The sequence below is a fragment of the Camelus dromedarius genome, chromosome 9, assembly GCF_036321535.1.
Source record: "Camelus dromedarius isolate mCamDro1 chromosome 9, mCamDro1.pat, whole genome shotgun sequence".
Taxonomy (NCBI): domain Eukaryota; kingdom Metazoa; phylum Chordata; class Mammalia; order Artiodactyla; family Camelidae; genus Camelus; species Camelus dromedarius.
In genome coordinates this window covers 70072937-70092300 of record NC_087444.1, presented here as the reverse complement: position 1 = coordinate 70092300, position 19364 = coordinate 70072937, and the positions used below count along the sequence as shown (strand labels likewise).

At 50.8% G+C, this 19364-nt stretch overlaps 1 protein-coding gene across 2 annotated transcripts; it reads right to left on the bottom strand.

Moving 5' to 3' along the window:
• Positions 1-4097: 4097 nt before the first annotated feature.
• On the bottom strand, positions 4098-18586 carry DEDD2 (death effector domain containing 2). 2 transcript variants are annotated; one of them, XM_010981444.3, is made up of 5 exons: positions 18447-18586; positions 17481-17849; positions 15812-15931; positions 12963-13103; positions 4098-5295 (listed from the first exon to the last, which is right to left on the bottom strand). In XM_010981444.3, the coding sequence occupies exons 2-5, from the start codon at positions 17806-17808 to the stop codon at positions 4904-4906; spliced, it is 981 nt and encodes a 326-aa protein (XP_010979746.1). In that variant the 5' UTR covers positions 17809-17849; positions 18447-18586; the 3' UTR covers positions 4098-4903. The 2 variants fall into 2 exon arrangements, with proteins under 2 accessions (XP_010979746.1, XP_010979747.1); XM_010981445.3 differs by having other exon boundaries at positions 18409-18570.
• Between the last annotated feature and the right edge of the window lie 778 nt (positions 18587-19364).

Genomic DNA, 19364 nt, shown 5'->3' with positions numbered 1-19364 from the left:
AAGTGGCAGAGCCAGGACTGTAACATGGGACTCTCTGGTCCCAAATTAAAAATCCTGATTTTAACTACAACCCAGTACTGTCTTCCATATTTGAAATCCAGTATCCTGCTCTGATCCCAGCACCTGCCTTCCAGGCCTGGCAGGCCTCCCCTGCCATCACACCTGTAACATCAACTCATAGACACAGCTCCACTCCCTTGATCTCTGTTTTCTGCCAATTGGCCAGACCCCTCCTGGCTCCTCTTCCTTCCCTGCCCATCCAGAGCCTCATATTGGACCATCTTATTTACCCTTGACTTGTTCCATTTATCTCTCTGTATACTCTTTACATTTAATAACTTAATGCTTAAAAAAAAAACCCAAACAACAACAACAAAAACCTCTTACTCAGTTTAAACAAGTGTTTCCTAAGGCCTTCATACGTGCTATTCCACCTGTCTGGAATACCCTTGACCATTCTATCCAGCCAAAGACTTCCCACTCTTCCTTCAAGAATGAGCAGAAATTAATCACCAGGGAGAAGAAAGATAAACCTCAATGATATACTACCACATGTCTGTCAGCTTGGCAAAATTAAAAGCATCTGACAATACCAGATACTGGCAAGGACGTGAGGCAAAGAAAATGCTCATTCAGTGCGAGTGGGAGAATAAACTCGTATAAACACCTTAGAAAAGTGGTTTGTCAGTGTAGTAGGCTGAAAAATGTCCCCCAAAAGATGTCCATGGCCTAATCCCTGGAATCTGTGAATGCTATTTTATGTGGCAAAAGGACTTTGCAGATGTGATTAAAGTAAAGATTTTGAGATGAGGAGACTATCCTGGATTATCTAGGTGACCCCTAAATGCAATCACATGATTCCTTGTAAGAGAGAGGCAAAGGGATATTTGATACTGACAGAAGAGAAGGCAATGTGAACCACAGAGGTAGAAACTGGAGTGATGTAGCCACAAACCAAGGGATGCTAGCAGCCACCAGAAGCTGGAAGAAGCAAGGAACAGATTTTCGCCTAGAGTGGGGCTGCCAAAAACCTAGACTTGGGCCCAGTGAAACTAATTTTAGATTTCTGGCCCCCAGAACTGTGAGAGAATACATTTCTGTTGTGTTAATCCACCAGGTTTATGATAATTTGTTACAGCAGCCTTAGGAAACTAATTAGGCAGTATCCACCAAACCTGAACATTCTAGCCCATGTCCAGCAATTCTCCTTCTGGGTATATTCCAACAGAAATGCAAGCATTTGTTTTTTTTTTTTAAATGCTTAGGAGTGTTCACAACAACATTATTTATTACAACTCCATGCTGCTAACAACCCAATGTCCATCAACAGTGTAATGCATGAGCTATCTATGAGGTATTCAAACAATGAATACTATACAGCAATAAAAATGAGTCAACTACAAATAAACACAATGTGGAAGAATCTCACAAACACAATGCTGAACAAAAGAAAACAGACGCAACAGAAAACATGTTGTATGATTCCATTTGTATCAAGTTCAAAAAGAGATAAAATCACTGAGTGACATAAAACTAGAAAAAGCAGAAGAAAAGCAAGGAACTATTACTGTAAAAGCCAGGACAGTGTTCCTAGCTAGGGGGAGAGAGGGCTTGCTTATGATCAGGAGGGAGTGCATGACAGAGGGAGTGGGGAGACTTCTGGGGTGCTGGTAATGTATATCTCATTATGGAACACACAAGTGTTTTACAACAGCTTATTAACTACATTTGTGTTTTATGCACTTTTCTGAATGTTAATAGTTCACAATTAAAAAGTATCTTGGTGGTGGTGGCGGTAATTTTTAATAAAATGAACAGGGAGTTTCCCAATCCATGAAGCCTTCCTGGGCCTCTTCACCCAGGGTCATCTGGGCTCCTCCAGCCTCTGATGCTTTTTCAGTCAATGACCACTCTGGACTGTGACCTACAGTGTCCCAGTCTGGCTCCCTCACCAGAACAGGAGCTGTCCAGTGCAAGCACCCAGGCTAGCATCCTCTTATGGTCCCCAGTAAAGGCCAGCCAGCCCAGGGCCTGGCACCTGGGAGGGCTCGTGGAACGTGTCCTGCTGTGTCCCAGGCATACTGGGCTTGCCTCACATTACCACCTTATATTGTCATTGTCAGGGCCCTGTGTGTCGGTCACTGTGGTAGCAGAGGACTGCTGACTGAATGAGGGTGTGGCTGATTCTACATTGCCACTTACCTTTATCTCTGTCCATCTGTCTCTCTACATCCTGTTCAGGAATGTTCCCTAAGGCCTCCTCGAGGGCGGTTCTCTGATAAAAATGGCCTCTCTCTGTCATTCTTTTGAACTCCCATCCATCCTTCAGGAGCCAGCTCCAGGCTCCTCTTCTCTGTGAAACCATTTCCCGCCTTTCTCTGAGCTCCCACAGGCCCCTATTTCCCTTGGCTGCAGCCTGTCCCTGTCCCGCCCCATAGAATATTTCTCCACTTCTGAAGCTCTTTGATCTCCCTGGGTTGTCCTCGTGGCCTGGGTCTGACCCACTTCTGGGCCTCAGCACTCTGTCAGACACCCAGCGCGGGCTCTGGCAAGCCCAGGTGAGCTCCACAGCGCAGGCGCTTAGGAATGCTCTGGAAAGCGCGAGACATCGCCTCAAGGTTCCCGCCAACATCAACTCCTGGCACATACTGCGCCTGCGCGGACTCCGGCGGCCTCGAGATTAGGCTTCCTTATTTCCGGCAGGCACTGGCTATGAAGGACGCACCCCCGGGCCCCGGGCCGCCAACCGCGCCCCCAGCTTAAAATACGGCGCGCGAAGGGCCTGAAGAATGAGGTGGGGCCCGCGGGTGGGATGGCCTACTCGGGCGGGGCTGAAGTAGGGGGCGGGGCTTCAGCAAGGAACAGAATGGAGGTGGGGGAAGGGCCAGGTTCCGAAATGTTGTCCACTAAAGGGGCGGGGCCCACCATTCGTAAATTGGGGGTGAGGGGGACAGGCAAGCCCAGGGCCAGCGGCAGAGGCGGATGCCGGAATTCAGCCCAGGGGAGGAGGGGACAAGCAGCAGCTCCCAGCCCCAAGCGCGGGAAGCCCGAAGCATAGGAGGGCCTCCAATCTTGGAAGGTAGTGAAAAGAAAGCCTACTCTCGCCCAAGCCAAGGAGAGTTCCCCTAACAGGAGGTAAGTTGAAAGGTAGTGGAAGCCATCACCTCTCTCCTCAACCTGACAGCCTCCACTAGGGGAAAGCTGCTCTCCATCTCTGTGCTGCTCTATTCCTCAGGCAACTCATTTCCCCTCTGAGCCCATTTAAATAGATCTTGTCTAGGTGCCCTGCAGACCTTAGCTTCCTCCCAGAAATGGTAAGTGGAAACAGTCTTAAGATCACACAGCAACTAAGTGGACCAGGTCTTGACTCCTGGGCAGGACTCAGCTCCTAGACTTAACCACTATATCCCTTTTTATCCACACAGATCAGAGGTGCACAATCGGTTCCCAGGTGTGTGATTCTCTCCCCCAGGAAACGCTAGTGGTTGGGAATCCCTGCCCACTCCACCCCCACCCTGGGTCCCCTTCTCCCCCAGGAAGGAACACCCCAGGTATTGTGTAAGAAACTTGAGTTCCTAAGCCCTTAAACAAGCTGTGGGGAAAGAGCAAGAAGCCACAACCTCAGCTGTAGCCACAGGGCAGCAGGAAGCATTCGGCCTCGGGAGGGACAAGGGTGCCAGATTTAAGACAAGGTGACTGCCTAAGTGTCAGGGGAGGGAAGCCATCTGGAGAGGGGTCCTAGGCAGAGAGCACTTCCTGCTGATCCATTTGGTTTCCAAACCTTTGTGTTCTATCAGCCTGAGAGAGAGCTGGCCCACCTTACTGAACTAGTTTAAAATACCAGCACTCCCAAGGACATACAGGAGCAAAGCATGTGCAAATGAAGGTGGGAGAGTTTATGACTCCAAGTCATTGTTTCCTCCTTAGACAGATGAGGAAACAGGCCAAGAGAAGGGAAAGGCTGTGGCAGTAGGCAGCAGATGATCCAGCATCCTGCCCACCTTCCAGCCCAATACTGGGCCAGAACTCCAGGATTGGTAGTGCTCTCATCAACTCCTCCCTCCAGCCCATAAAGAAAGAGTCCTAGGGAGCCCTGATGCCCACCTATGCCCCATCCAGGGCAGTTTTATTGGAGCCATTTGTAAAAGGCCTTTCCCATCAGCCCCATGCCTCTGCCTTCCCTTTCTAAGAAGAAAGTTGGTGTCTGGTCCTGGCCCCTGGGACACAGCTCATTTGGTCTGCTGCTGCCGCAACACATGTGTGACATTCTGGGTGCAGATCTGTGTACAAGTCTGTCCAGCCTCCAGGAGAAGGTGGAGAGCCAGGTCTGTGTGTGGAAGCTGGGCAGAGCCCTGGCTGGCTGTAGAGATGTGTGGGCAAGGTGAGCATGCCCCGGGTGCACCCCAGCTCCATGCCCACTGCTGCGGCTGAAGCCCAGGGTTGGGGGCAGTATAATCAGAGATCCTGAGAGAAAAGCCCTTAGGCCAAAGTGGAGCGGGCCAGGGCAGGAGCCCAGGGGACGTTTCAGAGGGGGCCAGTGTGTGTGCACACACAGCCCTGGGTCAGGGAAACATGTGCAAGGGGCCTTTGGTGAATGTGTGGCTATGCTTCTCTTCCTTTTGGATCAGCATGCCTGAGCCCCCAGCTTCCTGAAGCTGAGGGAACACACCTGGGGGTGGAGGGGGAGAGTTGGGAAGGAAACTCAGCTGGAAGTGGTTTAGGCCTCAGCACCCACATCCTGTGGGAGGGCCTGTCAAGGGTCCAGGATGTCAAGGGGCCTGGCTGTCGCAGTCCTCCGAGCTGCTGGAGTGACAGTCATTTAGGGGTAGAGATGGTCATCATCCTCCAGAGGAGAAGGTAGCCCAGAAGCTAGGAGGAGGGGTCAGTCCTGCCAGATCCAGGATCAGGAGGCCTCAGTTGGGCGCCGTCCCCCCTCCTCCTCCATCAGCAGCAGGCGGCGCCGGCCAGCCTCGTAGTCGGCCTCGTCCACACTGACCAGCAGTCGGACAGCCTCCCGGCCCACGGCCTCACGCAGAGCCTCAGTCAGGAACACGCCCCGCAGGGCCTGCAGCAGGGCACCACTCAGGTAGTCACCCCAGAAGGCGTCCAGATAGGAGAGCTCCGAGAACTTGATGTCACAGACCACAGAGCCCAGGTCCCGTGAGCGCAGGACCGCAGTGGCCTGCCCAAACACGTCCAGCTGCCGTGCCAGCGCCTGGGGCCGCCGGGATGCCACACCCTGCTCCAAGGCTGGCCCATGTTCGCAGTACTCCGCTCGCACCCTCAGCCGGATGTCTGCAGAGAAGGACGGACTGGTCAGGGAGGGGCTGACACCCAAAACACTGCACAGGGGGAAGAGGGGGACTGGAGGAGGGAAAGGGGGACTGCCACCCTTCCTCCTTCCCTCAGGCCTCCTCCTGCTGCCCCCCACCGTGGGTTGTACTGCACCAGCCCCACATCCTTCCCCCTTCCGGTAACCACACCCAAGTACGGATGACACCCGCACTCGGTTTCCCTCCTGTGGTCTGGCCTGTTACCTCCTAACCTAGTGACCTTCTCTTCCCCTTACATGGCCCACTCCAGCCTCACCACTCCTTGCTGCTCGGTCCCCTCATCACCAGGCAGGTTCCACCCGGCCCTACCTACCCTTCAGCCAGGGATGTTCTGTCCCCAGTCTCCTCTCTCACTTCCTTCAGGTCTTTGCTCAAATGCCACCTTCCCAATGAGACTATCCCACCCAGTGCCCAGAATTTCCAGTTCCCCATACTTTGCTCCATTTCTTCCCAAGGACCTTATTACCTAATCTACTCTAAGCTTTCCTTTACTGTCAGGCTTATCATCTGTCTCCTCCCAGTGTGAGCTCCCTGAAGAAAGAAATTTTCGTCTGTTTTGTTCACTTGTATAGCCCCATGGTACAAAGGAGGTACTTGATAGACATTTGTGAAAGAACCAATGCATGAGAGATGGGACTTGCTTTTAGGTAACCAGCCTCACTCACCCATCTCCCACCCTCAAACAGTGACATTCATGTAGGGCCAACCACCTCCCCAGCCCCCCACCCATCAAGCAAGCACCAGGCCCAGGAGATTCAAGACTGGAACTGGGCTGGCTCTACCAGAAGCAGGAGCTCTCTTTCCACAGGGGCTGCCAAAAAGGTGGGCTGTAAGCCCAGAGCTGCTGGGGGCCATTTTGCCACCAGGAGGTGAGAGAATGAAACCTACACAAGGCTAAGGTTAGAGACAAAAAGACCCTTGAGTTCATTGCATATGCCTGAAGCACCTGGATTTTCAGCTATAATCAACTTCCTTCTTGCTTAAGCCAGTCTGAGTTGAGTTTCTGTCACAACCCTGCCCACATCCACCCAAATGAGGCGGCAGCTGTGTGCAGGGGATAGGACTTGGAACTTCCAAGGCATCCATGTAAATGTGACCTCAGGCATATTACCTCCCTGTGGGATTACTGAATTCCCACCTGTGAACCGGGCTAACAGAACCTCCTCTCCACTCACAACACAGGCTGTCCTGAGGATCAGCTATAAGCTAGAAATGACTATAAGCAGTAGATTGACATGAACTCATTTAATCCACAAACAACCCTGCGAGGCAGGCCCTATTATCACCCCAATTTAGAGATGAAGAAATGGAGGCAAAGAGAAGTGAAGTGATTTGCCTAAGTTCGCATGGCCAGGCAGTGGCAGTGTCTGCCAAAGGTCAGTGATTCTCCCATGACCCAGAGAGCAGCTTTAGGTCTATGGAGCCAATTCCAACCCAGGACCCTTCAGGCACTGGCTGTGTGACCTGGGACAAGCCACCGCTTCTCTGAGCCCAGGTTCCTGTCTAAACCAGGGGACAATCCCTACTGGGAACAGCTGTTCAGATGATTAAAGAGAGAACAATAGATAGAAAGGAACTGGCTAGCACTACAAATGGTGACCAATGGGTACTCCATGAACAGTAGCCAACAGCTCTGATGTGCCAAAAGCTTTACCCTTGGAGATTCAGCAGGATCAGCTCTATGGGGCTGGGGCCACATTCAACCCACTTGACAGATGAAGTAACTGAAGCTTTGGAAGGGGAAGTATCATGCCCTGGACTCCCTTCACCTTTCACAGACCGTGTCAGCAGCAGAGCAGAAAGTGTAAGGCAGGTCTCTGCTTCCCCAGGCGACTTCTCAGCATCGACCACTTCCTCCTCCCACCCCAAACCCCAAACCCTTCCTCTTTCTGCCTTTAGCAGAACCTCACCCTCTCTGCTTAAGTCCCAGGGAAACCTGCCTGGCCTCGGCCCCAGGACTTCCCACAGCACTCAGGCCTGTCTCCCTCCATCCTAAGGACTATGTAAGACCTCTGGGTTCATATCCTTGACTCCTATGAGTGTCTAACCATATCCTCAACAGGCATGGGCCAGGGAGCAGGGGACTGGGAGAAGCAGCACCTGTCCAAGGCCACACGGGGCTGCTCAGTGGCAGAGGCACAGAGCCAGGTGGCGGAGTCCGACAGACCTTGAGGCGAGTCCCAGCTCTGCCACTCTCTAGCTGTGGGGCCTTGGGCATGTGACCTCACCTCTCTGAGCCTCAGTTTCCCCATCTGAAAAACATAAACAGACAAACAAGAGGTCCCTGCTGCACGATGGGGTCATGAGGTTTAGACAACTTGTGAAGTACTTGACACAGGGTCTAGACACAGAAGGCACCCAGAAATAGGAACTGATTTCAACACTCACCACTCTACCCCCACAGCCCCTGCCTAGGCCTTGCCCTCTCTCATCTGGGTCCCGAGCCAACCTCCTCCCTCATCTCCTCCTTCAATCCCAGCTACATACCCTGCCCTCCGGCCACAAGGGAAATGCTCCCAGTATAAGCCTTACTTACTCACAAAACCACCTGTCCACCTCCTCTGCCCAGAATGCCCACTCACCCACCAAGGCCCAGCTCACGGCACTTCCAGCCCACCCAGGTGAGTCCCCTCCCAGACTGCCTTCCTCCTCAGCACAGACTGCTACCAGACCTGCAGTGGAGACTGTATATTCACCCGGAGCCCACCAGCCATGGTGGGGGTGGAAGGACAGGGCCAGGGTGGATTCATGTGTGTCCCATTCATTCTTCATTCACCCGATATTTACTAAGTGCCAGGAATGCTGGGGAGACATGAGCGCCCTGCTGCAAGCCGGACTGGGAGACATGTAAGCCCAGTCAAGGGAAACTTCGTGTGGGCCACACCCTACCCAGGTGCTTTCCCTATCTTAACCCCCCGAGTCCTCACAGCACTTTCATTATTCCATTTACAGCTGAGGAAAAGATCCAACTCTGGTCTGGAACACAAAACAACAGCACGCAAAAGGGGAGGACAGGGAAGCACCACTTAGGAAAAGGGAAGATGTGCATTATCCAAGCCACTGCTCCACCCCTGGATCTGAATCACGGACATCATGCACCATCTCTCCTCACTATTCGCCAAAATAACTTAATGACAGGCAACACTTGTACAGTACTTACTGCACTACCTATGCACATTTCACATCTACTGACCTTTTTGATTATACCTGCAACCTTATGAGGCAGTGCTATTATCCCCTTTTTGCAGATGTGGAAACTAAGGCACAAGAGATGAGTTACCTGTCCACAGGCAGGAAATCACAGAGCTGGAATTCCAACTGAGATGCCTGGCCCCTGAGCCCAAGCTCTTAACTACCCTTATCCTGTTTGCTGCTTCTCATACAACCACACACAAAAGTCTGTAATTAGAAGACATCCCAAGGGTCAGGCGAGAAAATCATAAAGAGTGAATTGTAATTTAGATCTAAACGATCAGAGAGGATCTCTCCAGGAAATGACATTGGAAGCGAAGTGTGAAGGAGGACAAGTCAGTCAAGATAGGACAACAGTGAGAAGAGTAGCATTCCCAGAAGAGTGTGGAGTGTGTGCAAGTCCAGAGGCAGAAAATGAACTTGAGGTGTTCACAAGCTGGGGGCCAGACCACGGTGGAGAAGGGCACAAGGACACAACTGGAAGGGTGGGGTTGACCACACCCTGGCAGGCCAGAGCAGGGAGTCTGGGCCTTCCGAGCAGACCACACCTCTCTGCACCTCAGTGGCCTCCTCCATAAAATAACCTCACCCCAATCAACTGCTCTCAGGCAGTCACTGTTAGGATTACACGGCTGGATGCAGGTAAAGGGCTGTGGCCAGTGCCTGGCCCGTAATGAGCCTCTGAGTGCAGCAGGAAGGAAGTGGCCTCATGACACCGAGACAACTCCAGTTGCTCTATAGAAGCAGCAGGGTGGTCAGCAACAGAGCCAGGGTAGCAGACAGGACAGGCTGAAGGCGGCTGGTTCAGGATGGAAGCAGTAGACATGGAGAGAAGTCAATGGACTGGCCCAGGCATGATAGTGAGGGTCGCAGTTCCCAGCACCCATATGACCTGGGCTGAGGCCCAGCCAAATGGATTCCTCCATCCAGGAACACCAAGCGTTTGTCAACAGTCCCTCTCCACTTGTGGGGAAATGTTCCTTGCCCCCATGGCAGAGGGTGGAGCCATGCCTTCCTAGAGAGCAGAGCTGCTCCTGTTTCCTGCACTCAGGTGGACCCCAGAACCCTCTTGTCCCTTTACCCCATGCCTCATCAGTCTCTTCTGGGACACAGCGGGCTGCAGAGGGAAATGGGAGGACACGCCTATGAGGGACAGACCCAGGTGAGCAGATGAGCAGCCTTGTGTGCCAGACCTGGCGCTGGGAGTGGCTGGAGGTCAGGGATGAATCTCTCTCAGGTCTCCCCTCTGGGAGTTATTAGTAGGAAGGGCTGGGGATATAGAGGACCTGTGCTCCCATGCCAGGCAAAGAGAAAACAGCCAGCGAGCTCTAAAGGAAAGACTGCCACACCAGGCTGCATCACCTTCCTCTGGACAACAGCCAAACCCCTCCCCTGCTCCAGTCTCTTTCCCAAGGCCCAGCCAGAGTCATGATGTCAATGTAAAGTTTTCAACCTCTACTGAACTAAGGGATGGAGGCAAGGAGAAGAGGCTGCTGTTTCTGCCTGTTTACTGAAGGAAGAGCACAATACTACCTAGGAAGTTAGCTTGAAAAAAACAAAATATCATACCAGAATCTGACCAAGCCTCTCCAGGCCCAACTACTGATTTTCAGGAAATACAGACGACAGGGGAACACGTTCAGTCAACCCTACCACAGAATGCATTCAGCAAAATCCGGTTTTTGGGAAATACTACAGGACAACTACTCTCAACAAATGCAGTGCAAAGGGAGTGGGGGAGAGAAATCAGAGGTTGTGGGGGAATCCTACAGGAGAGACTCAGAGAACCAATATTTATTACTTTAGAATGGGAAATTTAAGCACTGAGCAGAATGTTGAAAGTAAGAAGCTTTTCTTAATTTTTTGGGTGTAATTTTTTTTTTTAAAGAATTCTTATCTTCTAAAGATACACAGTGAAAAATCTACAGATGAAATAATAGGACACCTGGAACTGACTCCAAAACATATGGCTGATGAAATGAGATCAGCCACAACTTTACAACTGTTGAAGTTGGGTGACAGGGAGCTAGGGATCATTATGGTAGTCTGTCTGCTTCTGTTTCTTCTCCATAGAAAACATCAAGGCGAAAAAAGCTCAGCCTGTCATCCAAATCCTCCAACTGATTTCCATCATTTAAAAAATCCAAAGCCCTGACCTGTGGCTCACAGGCTTTGCAGGATGGGCCCCTGGTCATCTCTCCTGGCCTCTCCTCCTGACAGCCTCCCCCACTGCCACCACTCCAGCCCTGCCAGCTTCCTTGCAATCCTATCACCAACAATTGGCATGTTCCCACTCAGGCCTTCATTCCTGCTGTCCCCTCTATCTGAACCACTCCTCCCCAGCCATCCACAGACTCCTCCCTCTCCTCCTCTCTTCTGAGAGGGCTTCCTAGACCAATCTGTCTTGAAAATACACCTGGAACTGCATTTTCCATCATTCTCTACCCCTCGTCCTGTCTCTTCACTGCTGACATTTGAAGTTTCTCTTTCTCTTAACTTTCTCCTCCAACACAAGCTCCCTGAGGACAAGGGCCTCCAATCCCTGCTGTGGGAGGTCAGCACTTAGTAAGCTCTATAAATATACATAGAATAACCAAGTGAACAAACCCGAGTTTCAGCCCAGTCCCGCCACTCTTCACAATGGGGGACATCATCCCTATCTCAAGGGTGGTCTTGAGAATCTAAGGTCAGGTGAGAAGCACACCCAGCACAGTGCTCAGTGGATGGCCCTGAGAGGGACATGGAAACTCAGAGGTCCTGTGTCTGAGCCCAGGATCCCCCATGGCCCCTTCTTCACACTCTTGGGTCCTCAGAGGAGTTTAGTCTGGTTCTATCCAGTGGTGGGCATCTGACTGGGGTCGACCCCCAGAACTGTTACAGGTGAGGAGGAGCAACAATGGCAGGCCCCTTCCTTACTCAGGTCTGGAAGGGCCTCCTTCCACCCCTGGGACTAAGCCATATCCACTTACAAGGGGAAAAGCAGGGCTCTACTGGGGAGAGCCTCACTCTAGCCCCACCCTGCCTAGTGAGTCAGCAGTCAGACCTGCTCACCCATCCTGCATCAAGAGCCAGCCACACCCAGGTTAACAACCTCCCCACCCTCCAAGAAGAGACCTAAAGCTTCCACTAGCAAGACCTCTCTCCAGCCTCAGCTTGGTCTGCTCCCCAGGGAAGGACTGACTCCCTGAGCCACCTAGCCAGTGGGCGGCTCTGTTAATTATAGTCTGACTTGGGGGAGAATCATGACCAGACAGCCACCCCCTCAAGTAGGGGCTGTCTGAGCACACAGGCTGGCTCTATTGGTCTGTTCCTCCTGACAGCACCCAGCACAGGTATCTGCATCCTCATCTATGGAGTGGATGTGAGGATCAGAGCCTGGGGATGGGGGCATAATGGGCACTGGGAAGGGGCAGGCATGCTCGCTTTGTGGGCTGAAGGCTCTGTAGATGGTAGAGGAAGCACCCCTAGGCTGAGGTCTCCTGGGGAGCAGAGCTGCCGCTGCTGCCGCCGCCGCCATGTCCATCTTCCCATCTGTAATTCTACCCCCACCCCACCCCAGCCTGAGCATCTCACCAGTTGATAGTTTCTGTGAAACTGCGGCTTGCCTATCTCAGAGAAGAGGGTACCAGAGGGGTGTGGGGAGGTGTATGTGTATGACAGAGCCCACCTATGCCTGTGTCCTCCCCTCAGGACCAAGGGGAATTTCTCAAAGGCAAGGTCTGCATGAGTCTGCACTGCAGAGTCCCCCAGCCTGCCCAAATCAACTTATCTGCAGGTCAAGTCACCTATATCCAAAATGTTTCCTTATTCCCTTAGTCCACCTCCTTCTTACCCTCTCTCCAATGCCACTACCCCAGGCCAGACCTCTGCTTCCTCTTTGTTGGACTTAGCAGCCTCTTCACTCATTTCCCTGCTTCCAATTTGTTGAATTTCCTTCAAGTGCACCTGTTCTACATGCCTGGCACCATTCTAAGCACTCTGCAAACTGTAACTCATTTATTAACTGATTTACGAGATGGAGTCAGAGATCCCTTAAAAACAGGTGTCAGATCACCTCACTCCCCTGCCTGAAACCCTTGCACAGTAATTGACATACAGAATAAAATCCAACTCCTATCTGCTCCAAGGCATGCCATGCCCAGCTGCTCAGCCCTTGACTGGTTCTTCTACCCATAAATGAAACTGAGGGCAGGGGGTTGTCAAGAAAGGCTTCCTGGAGGATGTGGCACACAACATAATACTTCAACTACAGGCAGGATGTGAACAAAATGACAATAGAAAGAACACGGATTCCACTGTGCTTAACAGATACACAGAGTCACTGCCCACCCATTAGGTGTCACACCCCAGACAGGGGCCTGGTTCTCCCACCCTCTGGCTCTACAGCCTGCCATGGGCATTGCCCATGCATTTCCCAGGGCACACAGAGACACCTACCACAAGTCACTTTGCCTTCTGAGGTGGGCCTGGCTGACTCCTGCTGCTGCTGGGGGTTGACTGGACCCCCTCTCCGCCGCCGTCTGGCACCACTACTGGGACGGCCTCGACTCCGCCGCTGCCGCTTAGTTGGGGGAGAACCTGAGGAGAAAAAGGTGGGATGGGTTGAGGACCAGGATGACAGGTGGAGCACCAACATGGATGCCCAAGGAAGAGCTCAAGGCTGGACTCCATGCTGTGAGACCGTGGGTGAGCCTCTATGCTTCCTGGGCCTTGATCGCCCTGTCCATAAGATGAGAAGTAAGTACATCCACCTAGTAGCATCATTTAGAAGCGCAGATGAGCACAACCCCCGACCTGGCAGTCCCTCTCCCAGGTGTGAACCTAGAGAAACCCTGAACACTCATACCAGGAAACAGGCAGGACAACAGTCACTGGAGCGTCCTTTATAGTTTATAACCATGTAAACTCAAAAACAAAGTAAATGTCTGACAAAAAGGATACACAGTAATTTCTAGGATAGATTGCTTAGTGAAATAAAGCAAGGTGCAAAGCAAGTACCTACTGTTTGCTATGTTTTGTATTAAAAAAGGAGGGGAAACAAAAATATACACATATTTGCTTTTTTTGCAAGATGAAACACAGTAAGGATTTATTAGAAATGAACGAAACTGATTACCTATTGTAGGGGAGGGAGACAAAACTGGAAATGATACTTTTAAGAAAATCTTTTTTACATACTTTAGTTTTGATTTCAGGATCATGTAACTGTTTTGCATACTCAGAACACGACACAAAAAAACCATAAAATTGAACACAAATAGAAACAAATTAATCTGTTTATATAATTGGTAACGAGGAGAAAAGAAAAGATTTCAAGTAACTAGGAAAAACATTCTGATGGTAAATTCTCAAAAGGATATACTCTGAATTAGAACCACCAAAGAACCTTATGTTTCATTCAGTAGATACAGTCAGCAGTGGTACCGACATTGTAATTTTGAAGCTGTTTTATTACTTTTGTGAAATAAAACAAGTAAGTCCATATCCCAATGTCGTCAAGAACTAAGATTTTCAGTGTAAGACTAAAAAAAGTCTCTGTAAAATTAATTTTGAATTGCAAATACTAATATGAACTTTTTTTAAAAAGCAGTTTCTACCTCTGCTCACTAAAAGTATCTAGAAACAATGTGCATGCTCAGCACCTAGATCTCAGTCTCCAAATACCACTGGTTCTAAAAGAAACCAGGCTTCTGGAAACAGTTGATTCCAGGGCTGGGGAAGGGACAGGACATTTTGTACTCCTACAAAGCAGGAAGCACCCAAAGAATGATGGAGACACATCAAAAAGACAGAGAAGCTAACCAACTTGAGTATCAGAAAGAATGATTAATTGATTATAACACAGTAAATAAAAAAGAATACATGAGTCCACAGTGATACCCCTCTCTCCACTAAATAAAAAGAGAGAGGGAGGGAAGGAGAGAGAGAGAAGTTACTTTGAAAGAATGTAACATTCTTTCAAATTTCTGTTAGTTGGCATTCTTTCAAACTCCTCTTGAAAGAATGCCAACTAACAGACATAGAAAAAAATTAGAAAAAAATGAATTAGAAAAATCACCATTTTGCAAATACCAATGTAATAACTGGTTCAGGCAGGATCACCAATGGATGCTAAACCCACTGGGAATGCTGCTGGGGAACAGAACGTGCCAACATGTCATCCTATAGATCATTTACTAACTGCAGAGGGGAAACTGGCTCTATACAAAGGTTAAATATGGCAGACACCACCATAACCAAGTGACCAAACTTGCTCACAACAGGAAAATCATTCCTTACGTGCCTCCTGACGTGCTCCAATGTGAAGCCCATGGCATCAACCAAGGAGCACACCTGCCAAAAACATGTAACCTGAATCTAACCAACTCTTCAAACCCAATTGATTCAAAACATACGGGACAGGAGGAGAAGTTAAATGACACCATCAGGAAATTTTCAGACATATCTGGAAATAATCAGGACGTTGTACAAAACAAGTGGCCTGGTAGGATCAACAGATCAATGTCATGGGGAAAAAAAGAAAAAGGTACTGGAGGTGGGGGAGTCAGTTCTATGATAAGAGGTTAAGGAGACTACTAACTGAATGCACAGCAATACAACTATGAGTGGATCCTGAAAGAGCAGACAATTTCGAGGAGATCTGAAAATGGACCATTAAGATATCAAAGAATTAGCATTTATATCCTTTCTTAGGTATGACAATGGTCTTGAAGTAAATTCAGACAATCTCCTTATTCTCAGGAGATGCTTGGTAATTTAGGGGTAAAGTGTTCTGATGCCTGTAATTTACTTTCAAACAGTTCAACAAAAAACCCAGAATTACACAGATACACATAAAGCAAAACTATCAAAATGTTAACATGACTGAATTTGATGGAAAATACGAGCATATTCACTATTCTAATATTTCAACTTCTCTCTATGTTTGAAATTATATTTGAATGATTAAAAAACTAGGGGAGAGGAGACTGGATAAATTAATTGGCATGGCGATTAGACGAAACTAATTAGAGGTACTGAACGTGAATAAATCTCAGAAACATGTCCGACAAAGCCACGTGAAGAATGATACCCATTATATAACGCCATTTAGATGAAATATAAAACGGTGAGAAACAAGTCTATATGTCGTTTCTGGACATGTGCTTTTGCAGCAATAATACACACACACACACACAAAACAAAACTGAGACAAAATCACCCAACAGGCCCCTTCCTTGATGGGCCAGGATGGGGTTCAGAGGAAGAGAGGGACACTGCTGTCATGTGTACAGAGCTGGGCTCACCTGTCTCCCACTGACCCTGCCGGGCATTTGAAGAACTGCTTGATCGCCGACGGCGGCGGCAGCTGCCCTCCGTCCTCTTTGAAGAGCTGGATGTGCCATAGTTGTAGCGTTCTGGAGACACTGGGGGAAAGAAAGCAAAGAAGTATTCACAGCCTCCAGGCTCTAATTCCCACCCTCTGAGAGGAGCACCTGCCCCCACAGGGTACCTGAGTTCCCTAGAAGTCAAAGCCCAGACACCCACTCCCTCTTAAACACCTCACGCCCAGTAGCTGCTCAGTACTTCCCAGGATAAGACTCATCACCTCCTGGGGCCACCCAATCCATGTCTACAGCAGCTCAAACTGTCAGGGTTACACTGTAAGCTGAGTTAATGTCAGGATCCCTGCAATGCTGCCCAGTGCCCTCCGGTCAACTGTCCTTGGCTCTCCCTGAGACCCCAACGAGTAAGCAGGCCTCTGCAGGCTCCCAAATCTCCTTCAGAGCCTGACCTCCAGACTATTTTTCCAAAAATTTTGTCAGTTCTGCCCTAGGACTGCCCTCCTCCTGTTATCCAAACCCCATGCACTTACCCTCTGCAGGTAAGCTCACAAACCTTTTCACCCAACCAGCCACAGCACTTCCAGTAACCCAGCCAAGGGCTCAATAGCTTAAGGCCTGTGCACACATGGGGCTCCTGTGTCTTAAACCCTCCCAGCTCCTCACCTCAGGACTGCTGTCCTCTAGGAGTACTTCCCTCACAAGGATTAAGGGCATCAATTCTGGACACAAACCAGCAAGGTGTGAATCCTAGCTACCACTTTCTAGCTGTATTATCTGTAAGCCCCTGTGTGACAGGGCTTCTCACCTACCTCTTTGCACTTATTTCGATCTCTGCTCCTGCCACACTTGTCTCTGATACTGCCAAACTCCTTCCTGCCTCTGGGTTTGAAAGCTTGCCCTTCCCTCTGCCTGGAATTTTCTCCTCTGAGATCTATGCACTGCAGAGGCAGTGCAGTCTCAGTTCAAATGTCACCTTCTTGGAAAGGTCTTAACTGGTTATCAAGTCTTAAGGCGGCCTCCCTTCACTCTGAAGCACTCCACTCCCTACTCTCTCTGACTTTGCTCCATGACTTTATTTCAGTTTTTCTATAACCACACCTAAAAGCAAATCTTTCACCTGTCTCGATGTCTGATTCCCCCACTAAATGTAAGCCTCACAGAAAAAACTTTGTCAGTCCAGTCCCTTTGTATCTCCTTTTCCCTGTTCCCCATTCCTCTACACATAGGATTCAGTCCTTATATGCAGGCAAGCTGCTTAACTTCTCTGAACCTGCTGTGTTTCCTTGTACAGTGGGGACAATGACTGGACTTCCTCTTAGGATTACCAAGAGAATATAAGGTGACAGTATATATGAAGAAGGACTCAACACTGTGCCCGGCATGAAATAAGCCCTCCATAAAGAGTAGCCACAAACATCACTATTCATGTGGCCAAACTCCCCAAGCTCACCCCTCCCAATGCCATGTCACCTCCCTCTTATGTTTCTCATTGATACCCTAATGGGAGAGAAGAGTGAGATGGGACATACACTGTCTGATAATGGCACTCTCCATAGAGGCACCATGCGGGACCAGTGAAAGTAAGGCCCTCTCCCCACCAAAAGTCTTGCACCCTCCCATTCAACCATACCTGGCCGACGCCGCTTACGCGCCAGGTGTGGCAGCAAGTCATGACGAGCCAGCACTCGCAGGAGTTGCCCCAGCAGTCGCAGGTTGCTCTCGTCGCACTGCCCGCGGCGCTCCAGCTCCATCAGCAGCTCCAGGCCGCTGCGGGCACGCGCCAGGCCGCCGGCGGCGCCGGGGACCTCGTCCAGCAGGAAGGCCAGCAGCTCCAGCTCGCACTCGGTCAGTTGCCCGCCCACCACCTCGAACATACGGTGAAGCGACAGCATTCCGTAGTAGTCCAAGCACTCATCCTCCTCCCAGCTCGGGGCTGGGGTCGGCCCGGACAACGCCATATCCAGGGGAGGGGCGTGCGGAACAAGATCAGAACCAGGGCCTAGAACCCACACAGCAGGGAGGAGGCATTGGTCAGCGACACCGGGGCCCAAACCTCATCCCCGCCAGTGAGTCTCTTCTGCCGCGTCCCGCGGTGCAGAGCCAACCTCACGTTCCAGCCGCTTTAGCCCCCCCTTTCTCCCACAAACAAATGGTATCGCCCAAGGTCCCCTAGTAACAGGTCGAGACGCCCGACCCCGCTCCGGCTGCCCGAGTCCGAACGCCCCTCCCCAGGTGGTATGTTCCGAACAACCTTCCGGATCCGACGAATTAATTCGGTACGAAACAGCCTAGGGGCCCAACGCGGGGCACCCCCGCAACTGCCCGTTGGTTCTGGGTAGCGCTGTCCGAACATGCCCCTGGGCTCCGTCCAGTGGTACTGTCAGATCAGCCTCACTGCTCCACCCAAGTGATGTGGTCCGAAAGTGACCCTCTGCCCCTACAGTGGGACCGACCAAAGCAGCCCTCTGCTCCACACAGGTGGTGCTGTCCAAACCCGAGCCCCGAGCCCTGTGAGGGAGGTACCGCCCTTTCCCCAGCACCTAGGTGGTCCAGTTTACCTGCCGCCAATCACCCTTAAGCTTCTCTAGATCCTCACCGAATTCCGGCGTCTAACGACTCCTGGGCGACAGCCGCAGCCACTTGTTTTGAATCTTTCTGGCACCTTCTCTATTATTACGCCTGCGTCACCTCGCCCCTCCTCCTTCCCCCTACTCGCGCAGGTGCGACCTCGCCACGCCCCTTAAGCGCAAGCGCAGAGTGAGGCTCCCAAGCCCCTCCTTCCGGGCCCGCCCCCAACCGTAGCGTCTGGCTGGCCTGTGCTGAGCCTGCGCTGAGCCTGCGCAGAGCCTGCGCAGAGCTAGAGCGGATCCTCGTCTGGGCTGGATATTGTACCACTTTGCGAGATTGCTTCTGTCCACAGACTTCTTGTTGCCCCATGTCACGATCTGTTGAAACTACTCATGTCATGGACTACAGTCCCCTCCCAGTCACGACCTAGACGCCCACATTACCACTGTTCCCACTTGCCTACGGCAAAGGACCACAATCATGACTTTCCTGGCTCCCAGAAGCGCCCTGGCCCCTTATGATCGGGATTTGGACTCTACTCCAGTAGACTGCCCTTTTATTCCTATTGGCTACATCCCAGCTGTGCCATTTCATGATCCTGACTGGAATACCGCCATATCCAGCAGAAATCCTCCATCTATAAATTCCTTCCCCTATCAAGACCAGGATTCCCCCATTTCATATTATGAACTAATATATGCTTCTTGATTGCAGTAGACCCCTCCATCTCGACTGTGCACCCCCTGATGGCGTCCATCACGACTCCCCCATTACAGTGAGACAACCCCCCAGGACTCCAACGCCCTCGCCTCCATAACCTCTTCCAGTCGCTGCCCTCCAAGGTCACAGGGACTCCCAATACCCTCTTTCTAATCTGCAACTACGAGTTTCTCTCTGGTAAGAGGGGGTCTCTCTCAAGAGAGTTGGCGTGGAGGGTGCATGTCCG

Coding starts and splice junctions, on each gene's coding strand:
- DEDD2 (XM_010981444.3), bottom strand. CDS start 17,808: ATGGCGTTGTCCGGGCCGACCCCAGCCCCGAGCTGGGAGGAGGATGAG. Junction 13,104..15,811: donor GCAGGGTCAGTGGGAGACAG/GTGAGCCCAGCT, acceptor TTTTCTCCTCAG/GTTCTCCCCCAACTAAGCGG. Junction 5,296..12,962: donor AGAAGGCAAAGTGACTTGTG/GTAGGTGTCTCT, acceptor CCTTCTCTGCAG/ACATCCGGCTGAGGGTGCGA.